The 25,890-nt window shown below is 42.3% G+C and overlaps 1 protein-coding gene across 2 annotated transcripts in view; it reads left to right on the plus strand.

Annotated features, from left to right (window-relative positions):
• The window catches only part of cntfr (ciliary neurotrophic factor receptor), a 205,090-nt gene extending 180,749 nt beyond the window's left edge, over positions 1-24,341 (plus strand). For both annotated transcript variants that reach the window (XM_070989534.1, XM_070989533.1), the window contains 4 exons: positions 14,901-14,969; positions 15,128-15,248; positions 21,509-21,635; positions 22,768-24,341. In XM_070989534.1, coding sequence (XP_070845635.1) covers positions 14,901-14,969; positions 15,128-15,248; positions 21,509-21,635; position 22,768 — 318 coding nt within the window. In that variant the 3' untranslated portion in view covers positions 22,769-24,341. The remainder of the gene's footprint in view (positions 1-14,900; positions 14,970-15,127; positions 15,249-21,508; positions 21,636-22,767) is intronic.
• The last annotated feature ends 1,549 nt before the right edge of the window (positions 24,342-25,890 follow it).

Raw genomic sequence — 25,890 nt, forward strand, 5'->3', positions numbered from 1 at the left:
TCCATAATAACTCCAGTGAAAACTGAACACGTGGACATTAATCACACACAGTTAAAAAAAGAAAAAGCTCAGTGAATGAGCTCCTCACTTATGAGCAGCGCAGCTTGTCCTCAAAAAATCTGGCTGACACATGTAATGACTGTGCCATAAGCCAAAAATAAATGGAGTTATAAATGGACAAGAGTGTTTGTCCAGATACATCTCAATTACCAAAAGCTGAGCGTCAACACTGAAAAATGCCGGTTAGAGTATGATTCATTATTTGGTCTTTGAAAACCTCTGGTGAGCACGTCTTTTTTCTTCTCTGGAAGTGGTGTTCTAAAGAGAAAGACCGGCCTTCCTCCCTGCTGCAGATTGTGTTTCACCTCATGGCAAAAATGTTTCTCCAAAGGAAGTGGCAAATTTTCTACAAGCAGGACAGATTGTCTTTTAAAAATAATAATCTTAGCTTGCCACACATTTCTTTAGGCCACTATAGGAATGAAACTTACTTTCATCCCTGTGAATGGTTAGAAGTATTGCCCAAAGCAAGTTAAACATCGGGATATACATAAATAATATGAGAAAAAAGACTAAAAAGTCTTATCCAGAGAAATGCCTCAGAGAACAGTTAGCAGTAATGAGTGAAATGGTGCAACCTATCGCTGTTTGAGCTTGATCCCTGGTCGGACATTCATAATCGCTCAGCTTCTTTGGTGTATGTTACTGTATCTGACTGTCTTGTGGGTTCGCCTCCCTCAGGGCTTTGTATAGTAAAAGCATATGTGTCCACTATAGGATTCCTGGGATGAAAGCTCCCTCTACTACAGTCTAACATTGCAGTGTTATTATCATGCACGTCAATGGTCTGCAAAGGTGTTGTTCCAAGAACTTGGATTACGGCCCATCACATGGAAAAACACACATACATCACACGCACACATAGACCAACGCACGTTTTCTTTTTTCAGTCTTTCCGTCCCCGTATATATCCTTCCACAATTGTCTGTCAGTACCCCGCTACGTCAATATTTCCATCCTTTGCCCTCCTCTTCCCCTCCTCCTCCACAGCAGCTCGCTGTCTTTGGTTTAAACCGTTGAGGAAGAAGTTCACCGTTTGGCACCGCTTCGCATTGTGTTCACCTAGTTCAAGCAAAGCAGAGCTAAAGATGTAATTGCACCTGAGATGAGTGAACCCTGAACACATCCTTGATTTTAATACTCCTCCTAATTAGGCTGCATTCGAGCCCTTTACAGCCGTGATCTGGGGGCTTACTGTTTGTAATTGATAAACAAAAAAAATAATTAAGCAACAGAATAGGACACAGTAGAATTAGATTTAGTTCTTGGTGCATTGCTCACAAAGTGTATACAGTCACCAATGGTAGCTCTGTGCACAAACCTTCAGTCATACAGTCACAAAAAAAGACATTATTTTCTACTCACATGCACACCCAATCTCTCTCTCACTCTCTCCCTACGTCACTCTGTCACACATGCACATGCACCCACGCGCACGCACACACAGCTGTTGGCATGAAGGAAGTTGAAATAATGCCTCAGATCTTTGTGGTATGAACCAGTGATTAAACCTGACACATACTCTCAGTTTCCCTTCTCAGCCTTACCACCAATCAATCAATATGTGAAGTGGTGCATAACGTGAAAGGTGGGAAACCTTAAGTCAATATTTGGATTGGGTAAGAACACATCATTTGAAAATTACATAAATACAGCTGATGACAGCTGAAAATTGCAGGGTTTTCCGCTTTCACAGTGTTCTTTGATGAATGTCTCTACAGTCATGGTTTTAATTTTTGGAGCAATAAGTGTGGTTTTCTGCAGCGGGAGTTCTAAAACTATCTCCACTGGACTTGTGAACATTTTACACTTTCATCAGGTGTTGGTTAACAGCTGTGTTTGGAATTGACGTAATTAGCCCAATTGTCACACAAACTGTCAAGATTGTGCCAACTTGAAGAATATTCTTGCAACAGGTCAGTTTATAAAATAAATAAGTGACAAACAGCAGATAAAACTTCATTGTCTTTTCAGTGCATCATTCATTGGAGATCAATCAGTTGATTTAATAGCCTGGTGTTGTGCTCATTGACAGCTGGAGAAGGAACACAGCCAATTAGAGATTTGACGCTGTGATCAAAGCACAAATTATAACCATATGTATCATCTTGTCCATGCACAGCTACAGTGTGCAGCCACCCAATGCAGCATAAACAGCATTTCATGTGTCTGCATTCGTTAGGATTATTTTCCAAACGAAAATGGCAATAAATGTGGGTGAGATAGGCCTGTGTGGGCATCTACACACTGTTTGACTGACCATCCTCAAGAAATCCATTAACCTCAGGTACATCTGAGCAGAGCTCTCTCTCTCACCTTAAACCTGAGCAACCTGGACCTTTAAATTATCCCTGTATTCTAAACATATGTGCAAGTCCATCCTCCTCGAATACCTGTGAGGAAACACAGCATGCCACTGTCTGCACAGCTTTCAGAGGGGCATGTAATGCTTTTGCCATGGTGAGAGCAGGTGACATCAACACTGTACATCGTACAGTGTGCGTTGGTTATGGCAGCTTGTCATTGGCTACTGCCATTAGAGCTGATCATGACTGAATACACTGTAAATTGCATGTTTATTGACTGACTTAATAACACGCTGTTGTAGAAAACATTCAGGTTTAAAACTGTCAGGCCATGACATAAATCATTAAGTGGAGTTTAATGAGGTTGCCAAAATAAGACACTGTTTATTGGCCCCATATAGTGTAATTCATTAATTATAGCCTCAGAGGTTGAGCGCTAATTGAAGTGGTTTGTATTGCTGAGGACTTTACCTTTAATGCGGTTGCACAGCAGAGCTGGGTTAGAACGGCGGCGGTGTGATCAGGCTGATCTTTGGAGGAAACCATCCATCCTCCTAAGGAATGAAGGAATGGCTCGCCCAGATACTTAGAGTGATGGAGATTCAGACAGAAGGAAGAAAATGGGGAAAAGTTTTGAAGCATAGACGAATGGAGTGCATCAGAGAAGGGGAAAAAATGTTAATGGATAGCAGACTCTGGGAAATACAAGAGGAAGAAGCAGTGTATATAAATGACATAGACATTTCTGGATACATGAGAGCATTTGGATGTAAGCAATGAGTGACACTGGTGATTGATTGAAGGAAAGTGCGTTTGATCAGAGGTGCAAGGTTAAATAAGGCATATAAGCCTGGGACGACATTATTTGATGATCAAAACTCAAAGAATGGATTGTTGGAAACTGTTATGTTAAATGTATGGAGCCACGTCAGCCTCAAATACACGAATTAATGGATAAAAGTGTGAGAGACAAGAAGCAAAAGGGAACACTGGAAGCTACTTTGAAAGAGAATTTTCTTTAAGCCGTGACACCAGTTGCATGGTGTTTCAAGTTGAAGGAAGGTAGATGAATGGTTCAAGGGAAGAAAAGAGAGGAATGACAGAAATTCCTGGAATATGTTAAGCCGTAAAACAGTGGGTGAAACGGAGAAAGAGAGCGAGGAGGAGAGTTAAGGTTGAAATACAACCATTAGGACATGGATGTTTACCTGTCAGAAAAGCAGTAAAACTGACCGAATTATCCTCACTTAGTGTCATTGAGAGATTTACAAATTGATGCACTGCAAGTCTGAGTTTTAGCCATATCGCCTGTCTTGAAAAGATACAATTTTATGATGTTGCTGAAAGAGAAACTCTGCCCCTAAAGCCCCAGATCTGGTCAGATAAATGAAATGAATTTGCAAAGAAGGAAAAATCTTTTAAAGATCCAATAAATTGCTTCAGCATGTGCATTAATATTGAATTGGTTCTCACTTGCATTGCATTGGTGCTGGTATGGTATCCTTAGGCTGGACACTGGTGCCTCGATGTGCATCACTGCTTGTTCATATACATCGTCTCATCATGATATGATAGTCTTATCTCTTATGTGCATCGGTGCTCCAGAAAAGTGGCTATTTCAGCACATTTCTCCGCAGGATAGGCACATCCCAGCCACCACACGTTGACTCCTTCTGTCCTTAGCCCAGTGTGTGCGACAGGCCTCAATTGAAGTGAGTAATCGAAAAGTCTTATTTATTCATTATGCTTGATATCCAATCGATAACAATATCTTTCATTTAGACTGCAACTAAAAAGAGTCTAAAACATCACATGTTGGGCCCGAGTCCTGTCAGTTTGGATGCACGCTGTTTTGTTTTTTTCACTTCACAGTATGTATGTGTCATAATCTGTAATTGAGAGTTAATTATCAAAGACACTAAAGAATCGCCACAGGAGAATACATCTGTTTGCCTGTAAATGTTCAGTGAATTGTTCTGTTTCCCATGGCCTTGTGTTGCATTGTTGCCATCCGACCCTCACGCTCCCTTCACTGAGACGTGAACACAAACTCTCACTGCAATTAAAGCAATGGTCCAGTGACTGCGATAAGAACAATTTCAGATTGCTCAATATTCTCTTCGTGGTATGAAACTGCATCTGTTACGCTGTAATTGCCCTTTGGGGGATGATGCTGAACTCCAGTCGACTGAAAACACAGACATTTTCATGCAGACACTCTCATGCACGGAAACCCCCATATAGGCAGAAATGAACATGAGCGTGTACAGATGTGTGTACACTCATATGCCGGCATGCATGTAGATCAATACACATGCAAAGATTAATATACATGCAACTGCTATCTTACATGTACATGTACTTGAGAAAGCAAAGAACTCACAGTGATAGATTATCACATATATTCAACACATGCACAAAATGCACACTACAAAAAATCATCAAGAGTCCACAAAAAAGACAAAAAAATTAAATAGTCTGCCTGTTCAACCTTAGGCTGAAAATCCCTTGAGGAGATGCAGTGCATGCACTGCCTCACATCTGCATATGACTGCCCGACCTACAAGCTGCCCGTCGGCTGCCACCCTCACACATACTGTACATATGCACGACAGGGGGCAGAAAAGTGCAAATGTTGAAATGTCCATGATGTAAGAGACACGAAAGGGAACACAAGAAATAAAGCTGCTGGAGCAGAGACGAGAAGGAGACTTAAAATTCTTCTTCCTTTAATCTGTGTCCGCTTGGCCAACACAGCTTAGCCACTCATTCATTTATTTATCCCACATTTTTCCTCCTTTGTCCTTCTGTCTGACATGCTGCATCCTCCCTCTCCCATCCATCTCCCTCTTTCTCTCCCAACCTCTCTTTCCTTGTCACTTTTTCTCCTCCTTATCATTTTCCTTCTCTCTTTTTAGGCATTCTTCCTTCGTTCTCTTTTCTCCTCGTGTTGTCCTGCCTTCATCAGTGTTGCTTCACCCGCCTTCCTCTGTGTGTGTGTAGATTTGCCTAGATATACTGTATACATGTTATTCTGCATGTGTAATTTTCTGTCCAAGTTCTTTTTTTGGGTCTAATTTTGTACATTTTTCATGGTTTGGGGTGCGATGGATAGTTCTGTGAATGTGTACTGTATTTTTTTAGTGAGTAACATTATTATCATGGCAAAGAAAAAGCTGAGATTGACACTGAATAAGAGGTTATTCAATCTGACACTGGACACCATGAAAGCTAAATAGTGCCTGTGATTCCCACCTTTTCCTCTCCTCCTCTCCCATCCTGCTCTACCATTAGCTTTGCCCTCTATAGGTATCAGCAGTTTTACCATCACCCACCCACTCATCCATTCATCCATCCATCCTTCCATCCGAGCATTAAGCCAGCCAGCTAACCATCCATCCCTCAAGCCGTCCATTTCTATCGTTGGGTGCACATGATAAATGTTTAGACCTTGTTTGGGGAAAACATCCCATCTAAAGGACACTGCCAGAGAGAGATCATTTATCACCCCTCTCGCACACACACACACACACACACACACGCACACGCACACACACACACACACACACACACACACACACACACACACACACAGGACAGATTAAAATCATTCTAATTTTTGCCGTCACAATACATTAAAGTTGAGCTATAGTCTTCACATCCTCAAACATACACACAGAGCTATACACTGTCTGTTGGCTTGTTCTTAATGTTTGACAAAATATCCGACATGCTTTTATATGAAACAGATTTTCTTCTCATAAAAGTATAAACACATATGTGAAGAGGGCAAAGACAGTTTGAGACAATGTTAAAAGAAGGACAGAGACAGAAAACAAGAGCAACATGGAGTGAGTTGCTTCTTCTGTTGAACCCTATTACATAAAGTGGTGTCATATATGTCACCCATCAAAGAATGAGATTTCTTATCCTGTGTGTGTTCCCCGGATTGCAGTCGGGATATTACATTGTTTTCTATTTGTGGTGCTTTGGAGGTCTTACTCTGTAAGGGTGAATGAAGATGAATGGGGCGGCTGCTCTCTCCTCTGCCTCTATTGATTTCTATATCACCATGTCAATCCTTAGGCTGTCATACACACACACACACACACACACACACACACACACACACACACACACACACACACACACACACGTATCTGCTCTGAGATATCAGGACACACACATACACTACATGGACCTTATCTTGCAGTCAACAAATGAAACGCGGAAGTCACCAAAGCTTGTTAAGATCTGACAAACAAGGCTGTTTTGTTTTGGGTTTTTTTTCGCCCAGAAAAACACTTAGAAAAGGTTTTAGAGCTGTCCCTGAACGTCTAACCATGCAGCATGTTTTCATTGTGTTGAATTAATAATTTAAGCAAGTTTTGGTTGTCTCTAACATGCCCAAAGTGCATCCAAATGTTCTACATTTGGGGGCTTTTTTTTTTTTTTTTTTTGTACAATTTATTTATTTTTCGCCCAGAAGCACCAACTCCTTAGGAGCCTTGCAAGCTGCAGTGCATTGGAGACCTGTGGTTCAGCTGGCGTACAGCAGTTTCACCACTCGTCGTGTTCTCTCAGGGTCAGCTTTCTCGTGCATTGTTCTGTGGGTAGCAACGCGAGGGACATTTTAAAAAAAGGTTCATCTGGTGTGAATGTGAGTGAGAGACTGGTTATTCGGATTGAGGCTTTCTGACAAATGATTCAAATAGGGAGGCCTTAGAGAGAGAAATGACCGTGGTGGGCTTGCTCAGCAGCAGTACAGATATCATACAGGGCTCACTGAGCTGTCGCTAGCTGTTTGTTAGCTGTTGTTTCCATTGGATTTCATCTTCTTTAGTTGAATTTATAGTTTTTCATTTAAACTGAAGCACTGACTGGGTATGAGTATCTCAGGCAGGCTTGTGGTAGTTCCTTCTTACTGCAGGTTGAAGGAGTCCCTGAGCTCGGCAGTGGGCCTCAAGTCTGCTTCCAAGGCAGTGGTGTGTGAATGTGTGTGAGCCGGGTTAATGTGACAGTACAGCGTGTTGCAATGTTCAAACTTCATCCATCCATACATGCATTCTCTATATGTGTTTATCCTGTGCAGGGTCAAGGGGGGGTGAGAACAAGAAGCAGAGTACAAGCTGGGCAAGTCGCCAAGAAAATTGCATTCTTACATAATGTTTTTAGATTTTTTATTTACTCAGTGAACTGTTGGAAGCGGATGATCTATGGTACAGTATGTTCAACCCGCTTTCACTCCCAACTCATCACGTACGGACCCGTGGTCAGGACCCCTTGCTGTCACTTGTAAAGGCATCTTCAGTGTCATTTTTTTTAATGTGAAGGCTGGTCCCATAGACTTCTGTAGACAGCCCGTTCTCACTCCCAACACATCAAATGATGTAATATGAACAGCGAGAAAGGTCCGGATTTAGAGGAAGGTAGGCTGCTTGGATGGGTCAGGCACATGACCAGTAAGCTTTTCCTAAACATGTCTTACAGTGTCTCAACCTAACCAAAGTACAACGTTTGACAATGTCAACCACATGTTTATTAGTGTCCTCAGTAAGCTTTATTTTGAAAGGCTAAACGGACGTTGCATATTTTTTACAGCTAACTTGACCGCAGAGGCCTGCACACTGGAAATGACTCTAAAGGGGTATCCAGTGCCTTAAAAAGTGATGCCAAGGTGTCCTATGTGACAAGTAGGGAGTTACAATGTGTTGATATGTTGAAGTCATCCTAGATTTTTCACACACCTTAACATGAGTGCACCGGTAAAATAAGCTCCATCTGTTCATATCTGTATGTTTTTTAAAGTTGTTACAGAAGGGAGAGGAGGAAAAAGAGGATGAGCTCTGATTCAAATCTTGTCTTTCATGGCATGTTCATGTGTGACATTTTTGACATGCATGCCGACATGACAGCATAAAGCAGAGTAAACGTAATAACGTCTCCACCACTGTGTCATTGAAACTATCACATGCTTTTAAAGGTGCAAGGTGCAGTTTTTGATTGGCTGGAGGGGGGTTAGCTGCCTTTTACAGTAATTGCTGCTTTGGCGATTTGGGCTTCACAGAGGGGAAATACTGTCTGAGAAATTACCCCTGGATTTGGCGTTTCTGTTCGTGTGTGTGTGTGTGTGTGTGTGTGTGTGTGTGTGTGTGTGTGTGTGTGTGTGTGTGTGTGTGTGTGTGTGTGTGTGTGTGTGTGTGTTCTCAAATGGGAGGAGTGCACGGCGGAAAAATGGGAGCTGTCAGTCAACCTAATGAGACCAACCTTCTCAGTGCGCACACACACACACACACACACACACACACACACACACTGACAGACAGACAGACACACACACACACACACACAGAGAGAGAGAGAGAGCGCCATCGGGCCAGTGGAAGTGCCATATAATTGGGTTTCCTTTCCAGGACAACAGACATGCTCACTGGATTAGATCTGACCACCGACGCCAATTCTCTCCATGTCTCCCTCTCTCTGCTTTTCCTTCTCTCTTTTGCCTTCTCTGACGGTCTTTTTTTTTTTTGGATCTTTCTGTTTTTCTCTCCTTTCTCTACCTCTTCATTTTTCCCCTTTCTTCTGTCTGCCTGTTCTTCTCTTTCTTTATATGTTTTTCCTCATTTCTCCCAACTGTTCTGCTTATCTCATCATCCCTTCCGTCTCTGACCTGCATGTATTGGGCTTTATCCCCTGACGTGTGTCTATAGATAATATGATAAAATATGTCACAACAAGTATTATCCCCATGACACTAGTTATCGTAAACATATTTCATTTCATGTTATTGGACTCCTAGTATGACCTGCCGTTGGTGCATGCCCTGCAGATCAGCTGGAGTTCTTTCCTTTCTTATAATTTCCACATCATCACAGTAAATGTATATTTGATAAGATGAGATGAAACTTTATTGATCCAAGAGGGAAAGATATTTGAGGGTTTGCAACAGGGTAATGTTTAAGGAAGGCACAAGAAAGGAAAGGAAAGGAAAGGAAAGGAAAGGAAAGGAAAGGAAAGGAAAGGAAAGGAAAGGAAAGGGGAAAGGATGTGTGAAAGTAAAGGGTCACTTCTTTTTCTCAAAGTTCTTTATGCAATCCCTGAGGAATGTTCACATCTCTGCCCCTCGCATTGTCTGGATTTGTGTGGAGGCTCTTGGGGAGTGTGTGCATGTGTGTGTATTGTAGCACTAAGCTCTGTGTGTGAGTGAATTCTCTTCACTCAAGCTTCTCTTCCCCACTCCCTGTCTTTCTTTTTTTTTCTGAGTCTGGGTAAATCGTGGCCGTCCACCAGAATATTTTGAAACAACACATTGTTAACACATTGTACCGTCCATCTTTCACTTATCTGTTACACAAATAAAATATCAGAAGCCTCTCCAGTGGGTTCTTTCTACAAAGCATGCCAATTGACTCAAACAGACAACTAGTTGAGACAACAACAACGGCGTGCTTGTAGAGACTATAAAACTCATGTCATTATTATGAAATTGTCTCCTGCCTCTTAAAGTAGCAAGTTCAATAGCTGCTAGCCAGTTAGCTAAGTGAGCTGGCTGTTGCTCATGTGCATCCCTGCAGTAACACCAGGCCGATATCTTGTGTTCTCTGGTTCACTGTCAAACATTCATGTGAACAGACATATGGTGTTTATGCATGAATGAATGAGGACATTTCTCCAGAGTGAAGACATTTAGTGATCATTATTTTCAAAATAGACCACTTTGTGGTTAGTCCATTTGGTTTGACTCTTTATTGTTATCATTATCATATTAAATCTTGGGTTTAGTGACTGCAGTGTATTTACACTGAGTCAAAGGGACATGATTATACTAAGGTAAATATTTAGGTGTGAGGAGTGGCAATGTGTTTGTGTGTATGTGTGTGTGCCTGATTGTGTGTATGTGTGTGTGCCTGATTTCCTTTGTCTGCGTGTGTGTGAGTCGCTCACATTCAAACTCATGCACAGATCTATTTTCTTTACAGCTCCAAACAGCTTAGTGTACAATACATCAGCCTCACAGACACATGAGAAACATACACACACACACTCTCACATACACACACATGCAGAGCAACACGTAAATATACTTCATCACCTCTGCAACAGCAGACAAGTTTGGTCTTGCAGTGTGAATGATCTGACAGGGTTTTTTGGCAGCCACTCCAAAATGCATCTCGTCCTTCCATCTTTCTATCTCCCCACTTCCCTCCCCTCTATCTCCAGTACGTGATATTAAGTGCTGCTCTCACTACTCCCTGTTTAGCCACTTGGCAATGCAGCAACACATCCATCTCCCTGGAAATGTTTATCTGCAAGCTGTTTACTCCAGATACTCCTCCACATATATTCACATACATGTGCACATGCAGGCACAGGAAGCAGTTCCAGTCGAGCCGTGCAAACACAAACAACAATGCACAACAGACATGCACTAACATGAGCGTAAACATGTGCGCACAAAGAAACACAAATGAATGGAGGCATATTTTCCCAAAACTTGTGTGTTTCCTTTTTTTTACAGAAAATGTAAAATGTAAACATGCACACGTGCGAAAACACGTGCAAAGATTTACATGGAACCACACACGTGTGCAGCTGAACTTTCACAAGCTTTCACACCGTAGACATCAGCATACAAACACACAGTGTTGTGTCTGAACGCGTTCATTGAATGATAGTTCATGAACTCGTTCATATTTTGGGCGAATGTGAACTGAACGTACTGTATTTCTGCCTGATGAACATACTGTGAACTCGTTCATTCTGGTGTCTGTGAACTTCACGCTCTCTCATTTTAACTTCATTTAATAGGGTGCCAGATTTCTATAGAAATTCAAAATCCCGGCTGAAACACACCGTAAACAGGCCTTGATATGTAGTGGGAAAAACACCCAATCTGGTGACACCAGCCACCAGTGTCGCACTGCCGCATACGTCATCAAACAAAAAGCAGCATGTAGGCGACAAAGCAGCAAGGAGGCGTCCTATGATCATTTAAACGAGTTTTATGACAAGGTCGGCGAGAATGGTAAAAATCTTGCATTTCTGTGCACTTCAGTGACATGGGGTGAAAGCTGCTGCTGCTACTAGTGTAGACTGAGTGGACATGAACAAAGCGTTAAAGCAACAATGAGGAAATGCTGTCCCCTCAATGCTAATGTAAACCACGTTGGATTCAAAATTGGATATGAAGATGAAATCTGACGCATAGGTACAGAGTTAAAACTGATAAAATAATTGCTGTTTGTGGTTCTATATGGGCTGTGGCAATAATTCTTAAAAATAATAGCTCGCTGCAACATATGGAAAAAAAAAGAACTATGAACTAGTTCGGCTGCACGGTGGAACAGCAGGTAGTGCGTGTGCCTCACAGCAAGAAGGTCACTGGTTCGATTCCCGGGTTGGGCCTTTCTGTGTGAAGTTTGCATGTTCTTCCCGTGCATGAGTGGGTTCTCTCCGAGCACTCCGGCTTCCTCCCACAGACCAAAAACATGCTCATTAGGTTAATTGGTGACTCTAAATTGCCCCTAGGTGTGAGTGTGAATGCTGTGTGTATGTGCCCTGCGGTCGGCGGGCGATCGGTCCAGGGTGTACCCCACCTCTCGCCTGTTGACAGCTGAGATAGGCTCCGGCCCCCCCGCGACCCCGAAAGGGATAAGCGGCATAGAAAATGGATGGATATGAACTAGTTCATTTTTGGAACGGTGAACTTTGTTCAAAATTTTGAATTATGAACTATGAACTGAACTAAAGTTCATTTTAAAATTTGTGAACTGAACTTTGAACTAGTTCATGTAGAAAGTGAAGTTTCCCAACACTGCAAACACACATGCACAGTGACACACGTACACATTAGAGTGAGGAAGGAATGCTGATAGAAGCTATGGTTGGACACGCTGGTTGGACTGCATATAAACAGTGGAAGATTCAGCCTGAAAAAGCTGCACACACGTCTGTTAACATGCACATGTACACACACTGTGCATATATATATATATATATATATATATATATATATATATATATATATATATATATATATATATATATATATATATATATATATATATATATATATATATATATATATATATATATACACACACACACACACACACACACACACACACATACACACTGCACTCAACAGGAACATGTAATATGCACACATGCTCGGGTGACATTGTTATTGCATTCCACTAATGAAATTAAGCCTGTAAATGTAGCGCTCGGTTAGGCAGATAAAGCCCGAACTTCCTTTCAAACAGAGGGGAGAGGCGGCGAGAGACAAAGAATTAGAGCAGATAGAGAGAGGCTGTGAAGATCAAGGCAAAGTTGAAAACAGAAGGGTCAACTTTCCAGAGAGGGTAAGCGATGAGAGAGAGATTAGAAGAAGACAGAGGAAGCACGGGCGCTGGGGATGTATGAGGGGTTATTTGTCAGATCGACTCCAGATTTGCACGTCTTGAAGAACTAAGAGCGGAAACTCTAATGGGAGGCTTGGTTACAGCTCCGGTGTGAGGGTTTTTTTTGGTCAATTCAGACTGTTATGAGCAGCTGTGGAGATATCAAGAATATTTAAAGGACAATGCTCTTCTATTACAAATTAAGTCTTACTTTTATAGCTTTGACCATCATTTCCAGCAGCAATATATTATTTTCGAGACACAGTTCACCAGTGAAACAAGCAATTATTAAGAGCAGTGTAGATCATCACTGTTTCAATTTAACTGTTGGCTTGTTTACAGTCTGTTTGATCAAGCGTCCCCTCTTTTCTTGCCCGGTTGCATTTCTCTGTGTTCCCAGCAATTCACATTGGTGCACACAATATTATCATAACCAAGAGAAATGGCCAAAGCTCCCAAACATGTCTTGAGGTGTATGGAGGTTGAGCAATTGACTGTATCCCATGAGCTGCTTGTAATCAAAAGACAATGAGATATGAGTTCAGCATGAAAGAAGGGTCAAGTGTTGTATTACTGAAAGTTCAATGGCCACCTCCAGGGCTGGAAATGAAGTGAGTGTTGAAGTGCCAAAAACTGCCCAGTCCCCATAGACCCCCATGGTAAAATGCCCAACTTCACAGCAGAAATAAGCATGATTACAGTCTGGAAAAAAAAAAAAAAAAGCAGTTTGGGTCTCTATAGTTATTTTCTCCTTTCATGACAACTGTACACAGGTGAATTTTTATATAACACACTTTAGATTACGTTAAGGCTTAAAGTTAGACATAGTTATGGGCAAGGCTGCTTTGAGTGACGGCTGGCTGCTAGGTTTCAGCAACCAAGCTTCAGTAGTCCCACCCACGCTCTACCCCTTTGCCCATTTTTGGATCAGCCAGGAGTCAGGCACTGCCAGTGCTAATGGCTGGAGCCACTGTCACCGAGCTTCACAATGGCTCTTCTGAAACCTATGGCTGATGTCACGGAGACTTTGTCAATTTTTTATAGAGTCTATGATTAAAGTAGTACAGTAAATGATAACCTCCAGGTCTAGATTCAGCTAGGGGTGTGTGTGTGTGTGTGTGTGTGTGTGTGTGTGTGTGTGTGTGTGTGTGTGTGTGTGTGTGTGTGTCTTGTTGGCCTTGTAGAAAGCAGAAGGCAACAGGCATGTCACTAAATCATTTAATTTGACTTCAGGGGTAGAAAAAGCAGCACCCTCCTTCTCCCTATTTTCCCCTCAGTCTGTCAGACACAGGCCAAAGGCAAACAAACACACACACACACACACACACACACACACACACACGACTAACCATAAATTACAGAGAGGCAGGAAATCATTCTCTCATGCACTCCCCAGTGACTCAAACATTTAGTTCATTCTCTGTTGCGCTCTGCAAATTAAAGTGTGCACAAAAGGCTCTCAAATGTTGGCATGCATTATATTGTGTTACGAAATTATGTGGCATTGATGCCAAAGCTTTCTGGTATGATCATCAATTATGCCTGGTATTTTGCACGCGTGTCTGTGTTGGTATGTGTGGTGTCTTAAGGCTGCAGGGGCAGCGAGGTTCAATCAATTGAACAGCGAAATGCAAAACACGGCCAGGATAAAGCAACAGACTTGACCTATGCACAGAATACTGATGAAGGTGTATTGTAAATAAATGAGCACTGAATAAAAATTGTACTCTGTATGGCACAGCTGAATCTACCAACAATAAAACATTAAAGACTCGGGCTAGGAATGCGATACTGAGCACATAATTTATGGGTAGAGCTATATGGGTAGGAGTTTGAGAAAGAAAGTTGACTTAGGATCCCATAACTGCCTTTTCTCAGCTGACAAGTTCATAATTCAATATGTCGAAACATTTCATATCCCTGGAGCCACAGAACCTATTCAGAAATCTGTGTGTGGCTTCTAAATTGCATCAATTTCATTGCTAAATAATGTTATTTTGCTAACTACCTGAACAGTAGAATTCAATATCAGCCTTTAACTCATAGTACTTTAACTCAATTAAACTTTACTCAAAGTGTGCCACTCCCTGATCCAAACTGACCTCCTGCTTCTCTTCTGTGGGCTGTTTAGGTGGAGCTATCTGACAGCACCTCCCACACCATCACCGATGCCTATGCTGGGAAGGAATACATCATCCAGGTAACAACTCCTGCCTTGTCTACCTGACTTACGTCTTCTACAGCTGCAGCCTCAAAACTGGAAAACAATCAGGAAACAAACAGAACACACAAAGATCAGAGGATCCCCTCCTAAAGTTTTTCCTTTCCACTAATTTCTACTGTCCTCTTATTCAACAGGTGGCTGCCAAGGACACAGAGATTGGAACATGGAGTGACTGGAGTGTTGCTGTCCATGCCACACCCTGGATTGAAGATCCTCTGCCGATCACTTCCACAACCGAAGTGGACTTTCCTACCGGTAGGTGACAGCCTCAGGTAACGCCTGTTAAAATACATAAAAAAAACCCCTCCAAAAACAAGATATATTGAAACAAGACCAAGAGTCTACAGCCATGCTAGAGGCTGTGCTTTGAGATAAATGCTAACATGCTCACAATGATAATGCTAATATGCTGATAAGCTGATAAGCAGGTATAATATTTACTGTGTTGACCATCTCAGTTGAGCATGTTAGCACTGATGCAAACTAGTACTAGACATAAAGTACAGCTGATGCTAATGGAAATGTTATTGGGGTTTTTTTTAGGTTTTTGGTCAAAAAAGTAGTGACAAATTAGTCTGAGGATCAACAAGGTGGTTTCAGTTCATCCAGTGAGGAGCATGAATTGAGTTGTTGGGGCAGAAGTTGCTGAGATATTTCATACTGGATCAAAGTGGTAGACTGGCCGACCAGACCGCACCGCTAATGTGCTGCTAAGGCTAATGTGAAAGGCACAGATATGCAGAGTGAGCAAGTGCTAATATTGAATGTGATTATATACATGTATATTCCGCTGTTTTTGTTTTGAGTCTTATAGCACACCAGCTGCAAAACTCATTGTGATGACCATATACAGTTTTTAACATTGTTCTTTGTGCCCACGGCTGTCACACAGTAAATTTCCTGAACCAGTTAGGTATGAAATTAAGTCTGGTTAATAACTTTCTTTATCATTAAATTGAGCACGCTATAAGCCTTTGATAGAAGCCTTGAACCTTTATCGCAGCTTAAGCTATAAGATCCAGCAGCCTCCAGACAAATCAGCGCACATCAACCTGAGCGTCTGAACACCGCCTGAGGGAAAAACTGTGCCTCTTTTTAAAAATGCTCACGTCTCTCCTCCAGCCTCAAATTGGCTCACTTACAGTACAGAAACACTATGCTTTCTAGGTTTTATTTATGCTTGAGAAATTATAATTTATCATTATATCCCTTGCAGAGTGTGATGTTGTTCCCTGGCGCGCGCACGCACACACACACACACACACACACACACACACACACACACACACACACACACACACACACACAATCTAAACACAAGGACAAAAAACAGCTCTGGGAATTACCTTGTCGGCATCCCCTCAGCATGTGGCAGAGAGATCAAGGATGGCTCGCTTGTCAAATCGAAATCTCTCAACGCACTGAAGATCCCTGAACAATAAGACATCCATTCCAGCTCTGAACACTCCTCTGAGCACATCGCTCCAACCACGCTGGAATGGCAAAGCACAGATGGCGGGACACATTGTGAATGAACAAACACTGAATGTGACTGGACAGGTTTTAAAGCGTTTAACATTTCTGAAATTGCAATTCTGCGGTGATCTTGCAAGTGGAGGGCGTTCTTATTAGCATCATCACCAGTTGCATTTCAGGCTGGTGAATGTTTTATTGTAATATTGCAGAAATACTGCAAAATGCTTTGCTCTTCTGAGCCTATAACCATACTCTACAGTGATGTCACAGTGTACTGACACTTCTACATCATTGCAACGAGGGCAGAACTTCAACCACTGGAAGCTAAATTTCCTGCAAAGGGAGAAAATCTGAAGAAAAATTGGGATTATTAAAAATTTCACAGACAGTCTCACTGGACTTGATACAACTCTTGACTGAAATATGTATCTTGCAAAGGAAAAAGCATGTAAATTTGGAAGCAGAATATATCTGTGGTCAAATATCAGTGTGTGTGGTTCTAGTATTGATATGTCAAACATCAAAAGCTGTCAAACAAGTGTCAAAAGAAATCCGTTCCACCGCTGAGAAGAAGCTTGCTATTGACAGGCTCCAGCCAAACTCAAGTTCAATGGTTAACCGCCAGCTTTAACCATAACACTGCATAACACAGTACATCAACAGGGGTGTTGCTATCATTGGTTGTTATTATTTGTTGAAATCCCCTTACATACTAAAATCCGTCTTACTGTCCAAATTGGAAATACACTTATTCACTTTCTTGCCATGTGTTTAATCTGATTAATCTAATCTGCTTTTACAGGGCATTATGTGCCGGACTATTTCTTGGCCGGGAGCAGTCACTTCCTGGAGTCTCCGCCGGGTGCCTGGCAACCTCACAATGACGGCAAGACTCCAGGAAGTAACCGCACCAGGCCAAGAAATAGTTCGGCAGTTAACCCCACATAAGACTGCTGCTTGACGTTTTTGACACTTTGGATTTTAAGGGATTAAGCAAACGAGATATAGCGCATCACTTAGTGATCTTTATTGGTGCTGGAAGGTGGGTTGTGTTGCCCGTGGACAGAGCCAGGCTAGCTGCTTCCAGGCTTTGTGCTAAGCTAAGCTAAGAGGCTGCTGGCTGGAGCTGCATATTGAATGGACACAAACGGGAGTGATATCAATTTCTTCTCTAACTGTTGGCAATAAAGCAAATACACTAATTTCCCAAAATGTTCAATTATTCTCTTAATATTCCAGATGATGAATATTACACTCACACCAATACATGCTTTACAAACTATACACTTATGGACTTTTTTGGCCTGAGTTTTGCCTCAAAGGCCACATACAGACTGTCTTAACCTCTGATTGGATCGAGGTAGTTGGGCTGCACTCTGCTTGAGTCAGCTGTTTATTATCAACAGAGCAACATGAGTTTACGTAAAGCAGGTTAATATGATAATAATCTGAAATCTTTCTAAAAAAAAAAAAAGTCCTTCTGTCTGTCTGTCTGTCTGTCTGTCTGTCTGTCTGTCTGTCTGTCTGTCCTTCTCCGCTTCTCTGTGCCCAGCCGTTGACGTTTCTCAACAGTTTTACAGTCCAACAGTGCCTCCTGTTGGTCACAAGCGGCACTGTGCCCTCATAATCACACAGCACTGAATGCGCTCTTCCATGTCCGCAAACACATGCTAAACAGCACACTAGCCTGCTCTAACACTCCCGCACACACAAACACTTCTGATCGGTGCCACACGCACACATCGGCCGTACCTCCCTCTGATAGCATGCAGAGTACATGCGCATGCGCAGACACACAAACACTGACTCAGTACACAGTGTATTATTCTTGTTCTTGGGGAAGAACAGGAGGTGATTGGGATTCTCCTCATGCCTCCTCTCGATCCAGCTGCGGCTTCTCTGCTTCCCTTCCCTCTCTCCTTGTCCTGTTGCCTCTTTCTCTTCTCCTTCTCTCTTGTGCCTCTAGATCTTCCTGCTTTTCAGTATTTTTTTTCGCCCATTCCCTCTCACTTCTCTCTGTATTGATCACTCACTCTTTCTCTAAACTTTCGTCATCTCAGCTTTTACCTTTTTCTGGCCTTCTGCCACCTTCTTTACAGATGCTACCTGCTGGATGACTGATTACATCTGTGTCGTGGCTGTGTGGGCCCTCGTTATAATGTTGAACCGCTCAACAGTCAGTCAAGTAATTATTGCGTTTGCACTCACCAATAATTATACGCGAAGCAGAATCACATTGCCGGGGAAACAAGGGAAATATCTGATTTCCTGTCCTCAAACGCACCAATAAACACACAATTTTCAGCCAGGGTCAACTCTTTTTCAGCTGACCAGCTTGTTAACATCTCCACACTGACCAATATTTCATGGCTGCTCAGCCGAATGGGAAATGAATGGACTTCCTGCGACTTATTGATTGTGTAGCTCACAGTCTAAACACACAGTTACACTTTCTCCATTTCCTCTCCGTCTTTCTCCCATCTTGCCTGTGCCACATTTCCTTTTTCCTCTCTGTTCATGCCGCGGCAAGAGCAGATGAACTAAAACAGTAGCTTGTTGCAGTTAAGCGTCTGCTCTCCTTCCTGGCAACGACGGCCTCATCTCACATCAAAAGGATAGCACAGTGACAGACAGATGACATTTAGAAATCCCATCCGCAGTGATTGGGACATTGCTTAGCGACCACATTCCAGGAAGTAAAAAAGCAGATCGGCTGAGGCTTTAAAAAGTTGCAGCCATCTAAGATATGAGTCTCTGCCTCGCCCACTCTGTGAGACGGAAACTGGACACTGTCTCGCACCGAAGAGGCAACACTAGATATCACTTCTTATATCCTTCATGTCTGCAACTATTTATAAATGCCTCAAGTGTCTTTCAAGGCGTATCGCGGCACATGAGTGCGTGTTTATATGTGTTCAAGTGCTTTATAAGTAGAGGCCACCGCAGATAAATACTGAAGCAAACACTGAGGTGTCTTCAGGTCCTCTTCTGCTGCATGCTGGCTCCAATTCATAGGAAAAACACTACTTACTGTGTCAAATGGGAGGTGTTATTTTAGAGTTATGGCCGCCCCCATGTTTGAAAAAAATGCAGCAAAAAGTGCCTCTGTGGGACTCTTGGATGCTCCTGTGGCAGATAAAACTCAAGAACAGGCCATCTACTTTGGCCCAATGTGCAAGGAATCATGATGAAGTGCCCTCTTGGGTGCCCCTCCAGAGGAGCAAACACGAGAAAGTGTTAAAACACGATAAATGTTGCTCACTTATAGAGGAGATTTCTGTGTTTCTATGACGAGGATATCATTAAGAGAAAGCCACACCGGGGAAACGAACACCAGCTCTTCCTCAGCTTCGCCACTCTGCTGAGATGTCTCCATCGACTGACGAAGACGGCGCCAAGCAGAGCTTCAAGGCGGATGACGAGGAACAGATGCTGCTTTCACAGCCGTCTCTTACACTGGACTATCCTAATGCCTCAGACAACAGCGTCAGCGCAAACAGGCCGCGTCGTTAGAGTTCAAGTCACTCAGCGATTTAATCTTATTAACTTCTCCTCCCCGAGTGTATTCTTTACCCCGCCTGCCGGCTCCGCTCCTCCTCTCCTCCGTCACCTGCTCCTTCTTCCTTGCCATTGTTTATTAGCCCTCTCTCCTCATCACATCATTGTCTCGTCTCCCCGTCTTTACCTGTCCCCCGCTAGCTTGTTACATCAACGCACACCCCATAACTGTCTCTCCTCGTCACCGTCGCATTATTTCTGCCCAATTTTTATTTTCTCCGCCACTCCGAAGCAAAGTGTTGTGCTGCAGGCTGGAAGTATTGCACTGATCATGTTAAATGTGTCCTAGTTCTCTCTCGCGCTCTCTTTCTCTGGCTATTTCACACCTGGCTGCTTCCTTCTAATATCTCCCCACTCCCAACACAGTACTACACTACAGTCATTAATTGGAAGGAGGGGGAAATCATATTCTCTCTCCCGTGGAAAAAAAAATAAAAGAGCTGGGAGTCCAGGACTGAGCAGCAAACAGTGTGCATGAGTTAATATCTTCCGTGCTGCCTGCAGCTGTAGCAATAGCCCCGTTTTCTAAAGCATTAAACTGTGATATTTTTATTTGTCAAGCAATGTAAAACTAAGCTGAAGTACTTAAAAACTGCTTAGGCACACAGTCATTTTCAGCATATTTATGTTTGCCATCAGCTTTGTCGCACCAGCCTCATGCACTTGAACATAATCGTGCTGACAGCGTGTGTTTGCATCACAGGCTGCTTGGGTTAGTCCAAGTCAAGTTGTCGAGTCACTGAGGGCAAGTCACAAGAGTGTGGTCTTTCTTTTTAATGTATTGATTTATTGTTGTGGGATTTTACCAGGTCGAAACATGAGACTGAGGAGTCAAATACAAAAAAAACCAAAAGCCTCAAATCCTCAATTCTATTACTTAAATGGGGCTTGAGTTGGTCTGCAGCTCTGGTTATGTGCTGTGAAATATAGTGTATTATGGGGTGTAAAATGGGTAGATTTTCAAAGAGGGCACTGGATCGTCTCTTATCAGCAGCACATTAACTGCCGCAATGCACTTTAACTTTGTATATCCACCTCTTGCTCTATTCACTGTCTCCTCCACCTCTGGGTTTTCACCCCGTCCTCTCTTGCCCTTCCTCATATTTCCGTCTCCATATATTATCTGTCTTTTTTGCTCCATCTCTGTCCTCTCTCTCTCCATTTTTCCCCCCGGCGGCCTCAGCATGAATGAGATTTCTTTTGTCCAGTTCACTTCATAACTGCCTTGACAAGTCCCATATTGATTGCGCCTGGTGATTAGAATTGATTTCACTGCACCGTATTTTCCTTTCTGTCTGGTCCTTCCCAGTACTATAAGCACTTTTCAGTGTCCATTCATCAGAACGATATTTTGGATGTTTTTGCTCTTGGGCACAAAACAATTTTAACATTGTACGGCCATAAAAAAAGTGATGATTTATAGGAGTTGATTAAAAATATGCCCAGTAAGCCTTATTGTGTTTTTTGATTGTTTCTTCCAGAGACGAAGACCTCGCCCATACCATCCTCCAACGCGCCACAAAAGGCTGAACCTCCAGTGGGCAGAGCTGCCAGGCTCCTCACATTTTTCTCCCCTCTGCTGTTAGGAATGCTGCTGCTGTTCGTGTGGTGAGCACGCACGCACGCACGCATGCACGCACGCACGCACGCATACTTCTTGTAATGAGTCTACAAGCCCTCATCTTTGAATTGATTACCAACGCAGCCATTCAGTCACATATTGGCAAGTCGGTGCATGTCTATTGATGTCAAGAGCATGTTTAATAGAACAAGAGCAACAACGATTGGGTGAGTTAGTTTTATGACCCAGCGGGGGGTCTTTCTTCATATTTTTCTGCAGAACCCCTGAAGGGATTGAGGTAAAATCCTTTCCAAAGCTGTCCCATTTCATTCATTTTACAGTTTTACACTGTAAATCAGGCTGTAATATGTGTCCTATTGTAGATGTTGAACGTTATGGAGCACACAGAGCTGACCGTACAGGTCTCCAAAGCTTTTTTTTTTCCCAGCCTGGTCGATCAAACCAATACTGTGATGACACTTTGACCAAATGGCATTAAGCATGGCTGCAGCTCATACTGTGCACCTGCTGTTCATTATAACCTCTGCAGGATGAAGCCAGCCAGATTTAGTGAGATGAATAAGGCATTACGGACACAGTCATGACAATTGTGAGGTACTTATACATCATCAGCAGCTAATGTTAATGTTCATGGCTGCTGCACAGATTAAGACTTTGCACAGCTGTCATAGACTTTCATCACTGTCACTGTCAGCACACGTTGGAAATTTCATTGTTTATTGCCTTTATTTGCATATATTGTTTATTCTTTATTTTAAACTTTTGTTCTACTTAAGTTATTGTTTAGTCTTTTGTTTTTTTGTCTTTTTGTCCTATTTTAGTCATGTGGCTTTTTTCCTAAGTACATTGAGTGCTATGCTTAGTCACATTCCTTGTTTGTGCACACATACTTGGCCAATAAAGACGATTCTGATTCTGATGGAAAAAAAAAACAAAACATATGATAAACTTATGATATGATTGAGAGGACCCGACCTCTTCATTGGAAATCACTCGTTAAAGTTAAAACTAGCTCCACCTTAACTTAGTACAACAGTAACGCATCAGTGTTTACTGTCTCGTAATAGAATATATCAGTCACAGGGGCCATTTTTTTGCAGAACCAATGCTTTTATTTTGACACTGATGCCTAAACTGCATCTCCGTCTCTTTCTCCAGATGTAAATGTCTTGTTCCTGAAGGCAGTGGGAGGAAGACGAGGAGAAGGAGGAGGAGGAGGAGGAGGAGGAGGAGGCTGGTCTTTTTTTCTATTTTGCACATGTTTTAAGGATACAGTGCATTGATCATTTCTGTCCATCTCACAGTTACCCACCAAGATTACTTAGACATGAAATCAGACGATGATTCAGCATTTTTGATTAACGGTGACAAAGAAATTCTTCAGAGGAACTTTTGAAAGTGGCATCCTCACCACCACCACCACCACCACCAACAGCAGCAGCAGCAGCAGCAGCAACAGGAGCAGCAACAACCACAACAAGAGCAGTGATATCAGCATCTACGGTCTTACGTTACCCCCTGGTGGCTTTGATGGGCCACAGCAGACTTTGTGTGGCAGACAGCAGTTTGGTTTGGGAATCTCCTCTTCAGAGCGAAAAACATCAGCTCCTCAAATGACAAAATATTCTCCTCGTGACCTTTTTGCTCTTTTTTTATTGACCAATCGATCGTCACTTTCACTTTCTTCTGAAATTCCAGCACTGCACAGACAAACACACTCCTACGTAGAGCATCTGCACGTGTGCTTGTGTGTACAGGAACAGTAGCAGCCCCCATACAGCTAAATCGCCATGCCAAAGACTCAACTTCACCCCCCCTCAACAAAACGGTTCCCAAACAATTCACTGAGCTTCCTGAAGCCTGTGTCTGCCTTCGTCGTGGGTCAAAACCCCAGAAAGTGTGCGTTTGTGAGTCAAACGGATGAAACTTGGGACAAACCTGAGAAACACTGCAGCTCCAGTTTGTGTAAGCCTACCATTTAACAAAGAAGCCACAAAAGCACCCAATCAGACTCTGAATCTGTCAACTCCGACAGCTGAATCGAACAGACGGATTGAGTCGTTTTTCGATGTGAGGACTAACACTTTGAGGAATTCAGTAACGGTAGTCTGGCTTATTTAGACAATTAGCTTTACACTCTGCTTTCAGCGACTGACAAAGAGGACCTGGATTGTATGAAAAAAAAAAAGAAAAAATAAAGTGGATTTGAGACTGAACAATTCTTTGCCCACCCATTTGTTTTGGTTCGACTTTGTGACGATGACAGAGTTGGTTATTGAAGCATCTCCATTCTGCTCTGTGCTGTAAAATACAATAACACAAAACCGTTTGCTTTCTGACGCCTTCAAAAACATTAAAAAAAAATGTCTTTTTGCAGTTTACATTTCAATAGCCAATATCACCAGTTAATATTATGTTATTCAAAGGAATATTGATGTGTTTTATTGTATTTTTTTTGTATTTTATTTTATGGACAAATAATAAAAACACACATAGAGGATTTTAGTTTTTTTTTCCAGACATTCATAATGGCTTAATTCTCCTTGATCCTATTTTGTAAACTATGATATGTAACTTTAACATTGAACAAAAAGTTTATTATTTAATAATAATAATAATAATAATGTATGTATTAGCAGTAGAATGTCGTAACCTGTACCTGGGGTCTTTTTTATAGATGTATATACAATGACAGGTTTCAACCATTAAATGTGACCATTTCACAATGATTGACGACACGCTGGCCTCACACTCATTTCGCCTTTTGATCTGACAGACTGGGAGCGCAACACATGTGGGCTGCTTATTCTTCCCGCTCTGACCAGGTAATCCAAATAGTTTTTTCTGAGAAAAAAAAACAAAAAAAACCACAATGGAGGTGGGGTGATGGTGAGGGGGCAGGTGCAATAACTGTTCAGTGTAATGACAGTGATGACACCTTTGCCTCTTTCCTGGTTTGGCCATAAACAAACATATCAAAATCAATACTTGCGACCTTGCAGTGAATGTTTATCTCAGTTTTTCCGGCATTTACACTTTCAGGTGAGCTATATTAGCATTGCATGGGTGATCTGTGAAGGCTGACTCTGTTGTGCTGTTTGGGTGGGATGCATCGTTCTTCACTTCAACGCTTTTTTTTTTTTTCCTTGATGCTCAAATGTATCCTCAGTTGGTATGTCGACACAGCAGATTTGTGTCCACCCTTTTCCAGTTGATTTCATTATGCCTCAAGCATTTCACATTAAATATGTTGGATGCATCATGTCATGCACGCAGATGCCAGCTGAGAAAGATGCTGACTTGAGCAACTTTGAGACGTGGATTTAGAAAAGGAAGAGTTGAGGACAGTTTCCCACTCAATGGAAAAAGTTATTTCAGTCTGGACTAAAGAGGTGGACCGACCGATGGACAGACCAACATTACAGTCCTCGGCCATGTCCATGACAGGACAGACACCTGCATGATCGTCATGTGCTCATGTTTTCTGTCTTTCTTCAGATCTCAGCACTGGTGTAGAATCTCATTATACTACTGGAAAGGATGGGCAAACCTCAAAAAATAAGATTCAAGCTCTAATAGGGCAGCATCATCTTTATGTGTAGGGGACACATAGTGCAGGGATGTGTGGCCTGAGAACATGTCTCAGATGATTATCAGCTTTCAGCCGGAAACATGAACAGAGGAGATATGGCCGGTCAAAACTGCCCTTTTGCCCTTTAGCTCTCGCTCTGCGGGCCTCCCCCTCTCTCTAATCTGTCTCACTGTCTCTCTTCCTTCTCTTAAGCTCTCTTTCTTTCAATATTCTGACAAGTTCTGGCAGGCCGGTCTGAAGACTGAGGACAAATCAATACACCATCTAACAGCTGTCAGCTGGAGTCCTCTGTGTGCGCGTGTGCATGTGTGCAGACAAGATTGTCTGCTGCCGCCATGGCTAATGCATTCATTACTCTTTCCTCTCTCCTGCGCTCATACTGCCCCGTGCTCTCTTTTTTTAAATGGGGGTGTCGATGAGAACCCAATTAATATTTGCAATGATGGGGCAGCATAAGAGGAGAAGTCCTATATTGTCCTTGTTTTTTTCTTTTTCTTTCTTTCTTTTTTCTTTTTTTGCTCTTATAGTTAATAAATAGCACGTTGAACCTTTCACCTGATATTTCAGCCAAAGTTTAATTAAATGGCAATTGAAATGTTCAGCCATGCTCCCCTTGTCTGCAACCATGATGTGATCCACATTAACCTCAAGTATATAGGAAACAGTGTGTGTGTGTGTGTGTGTGTGTG

Source organism: Chaetodon trifascialis, chromosome 20 (genome assembly GCF_039877785.1).
Source record: "Chaetodon trifascialis isolate fChaTrf1 chromosome 20, fChaTrf1.hap1, whole genome shotgun sequence".
Taxonomy (NCBI): domain Eukaryota; kingdom Metazoa; phylum Chordata; class Actinopteri; order Chaetodontiformes; family Chaetodontidae; genus Chaetodon; species Chaetodon trifascialis.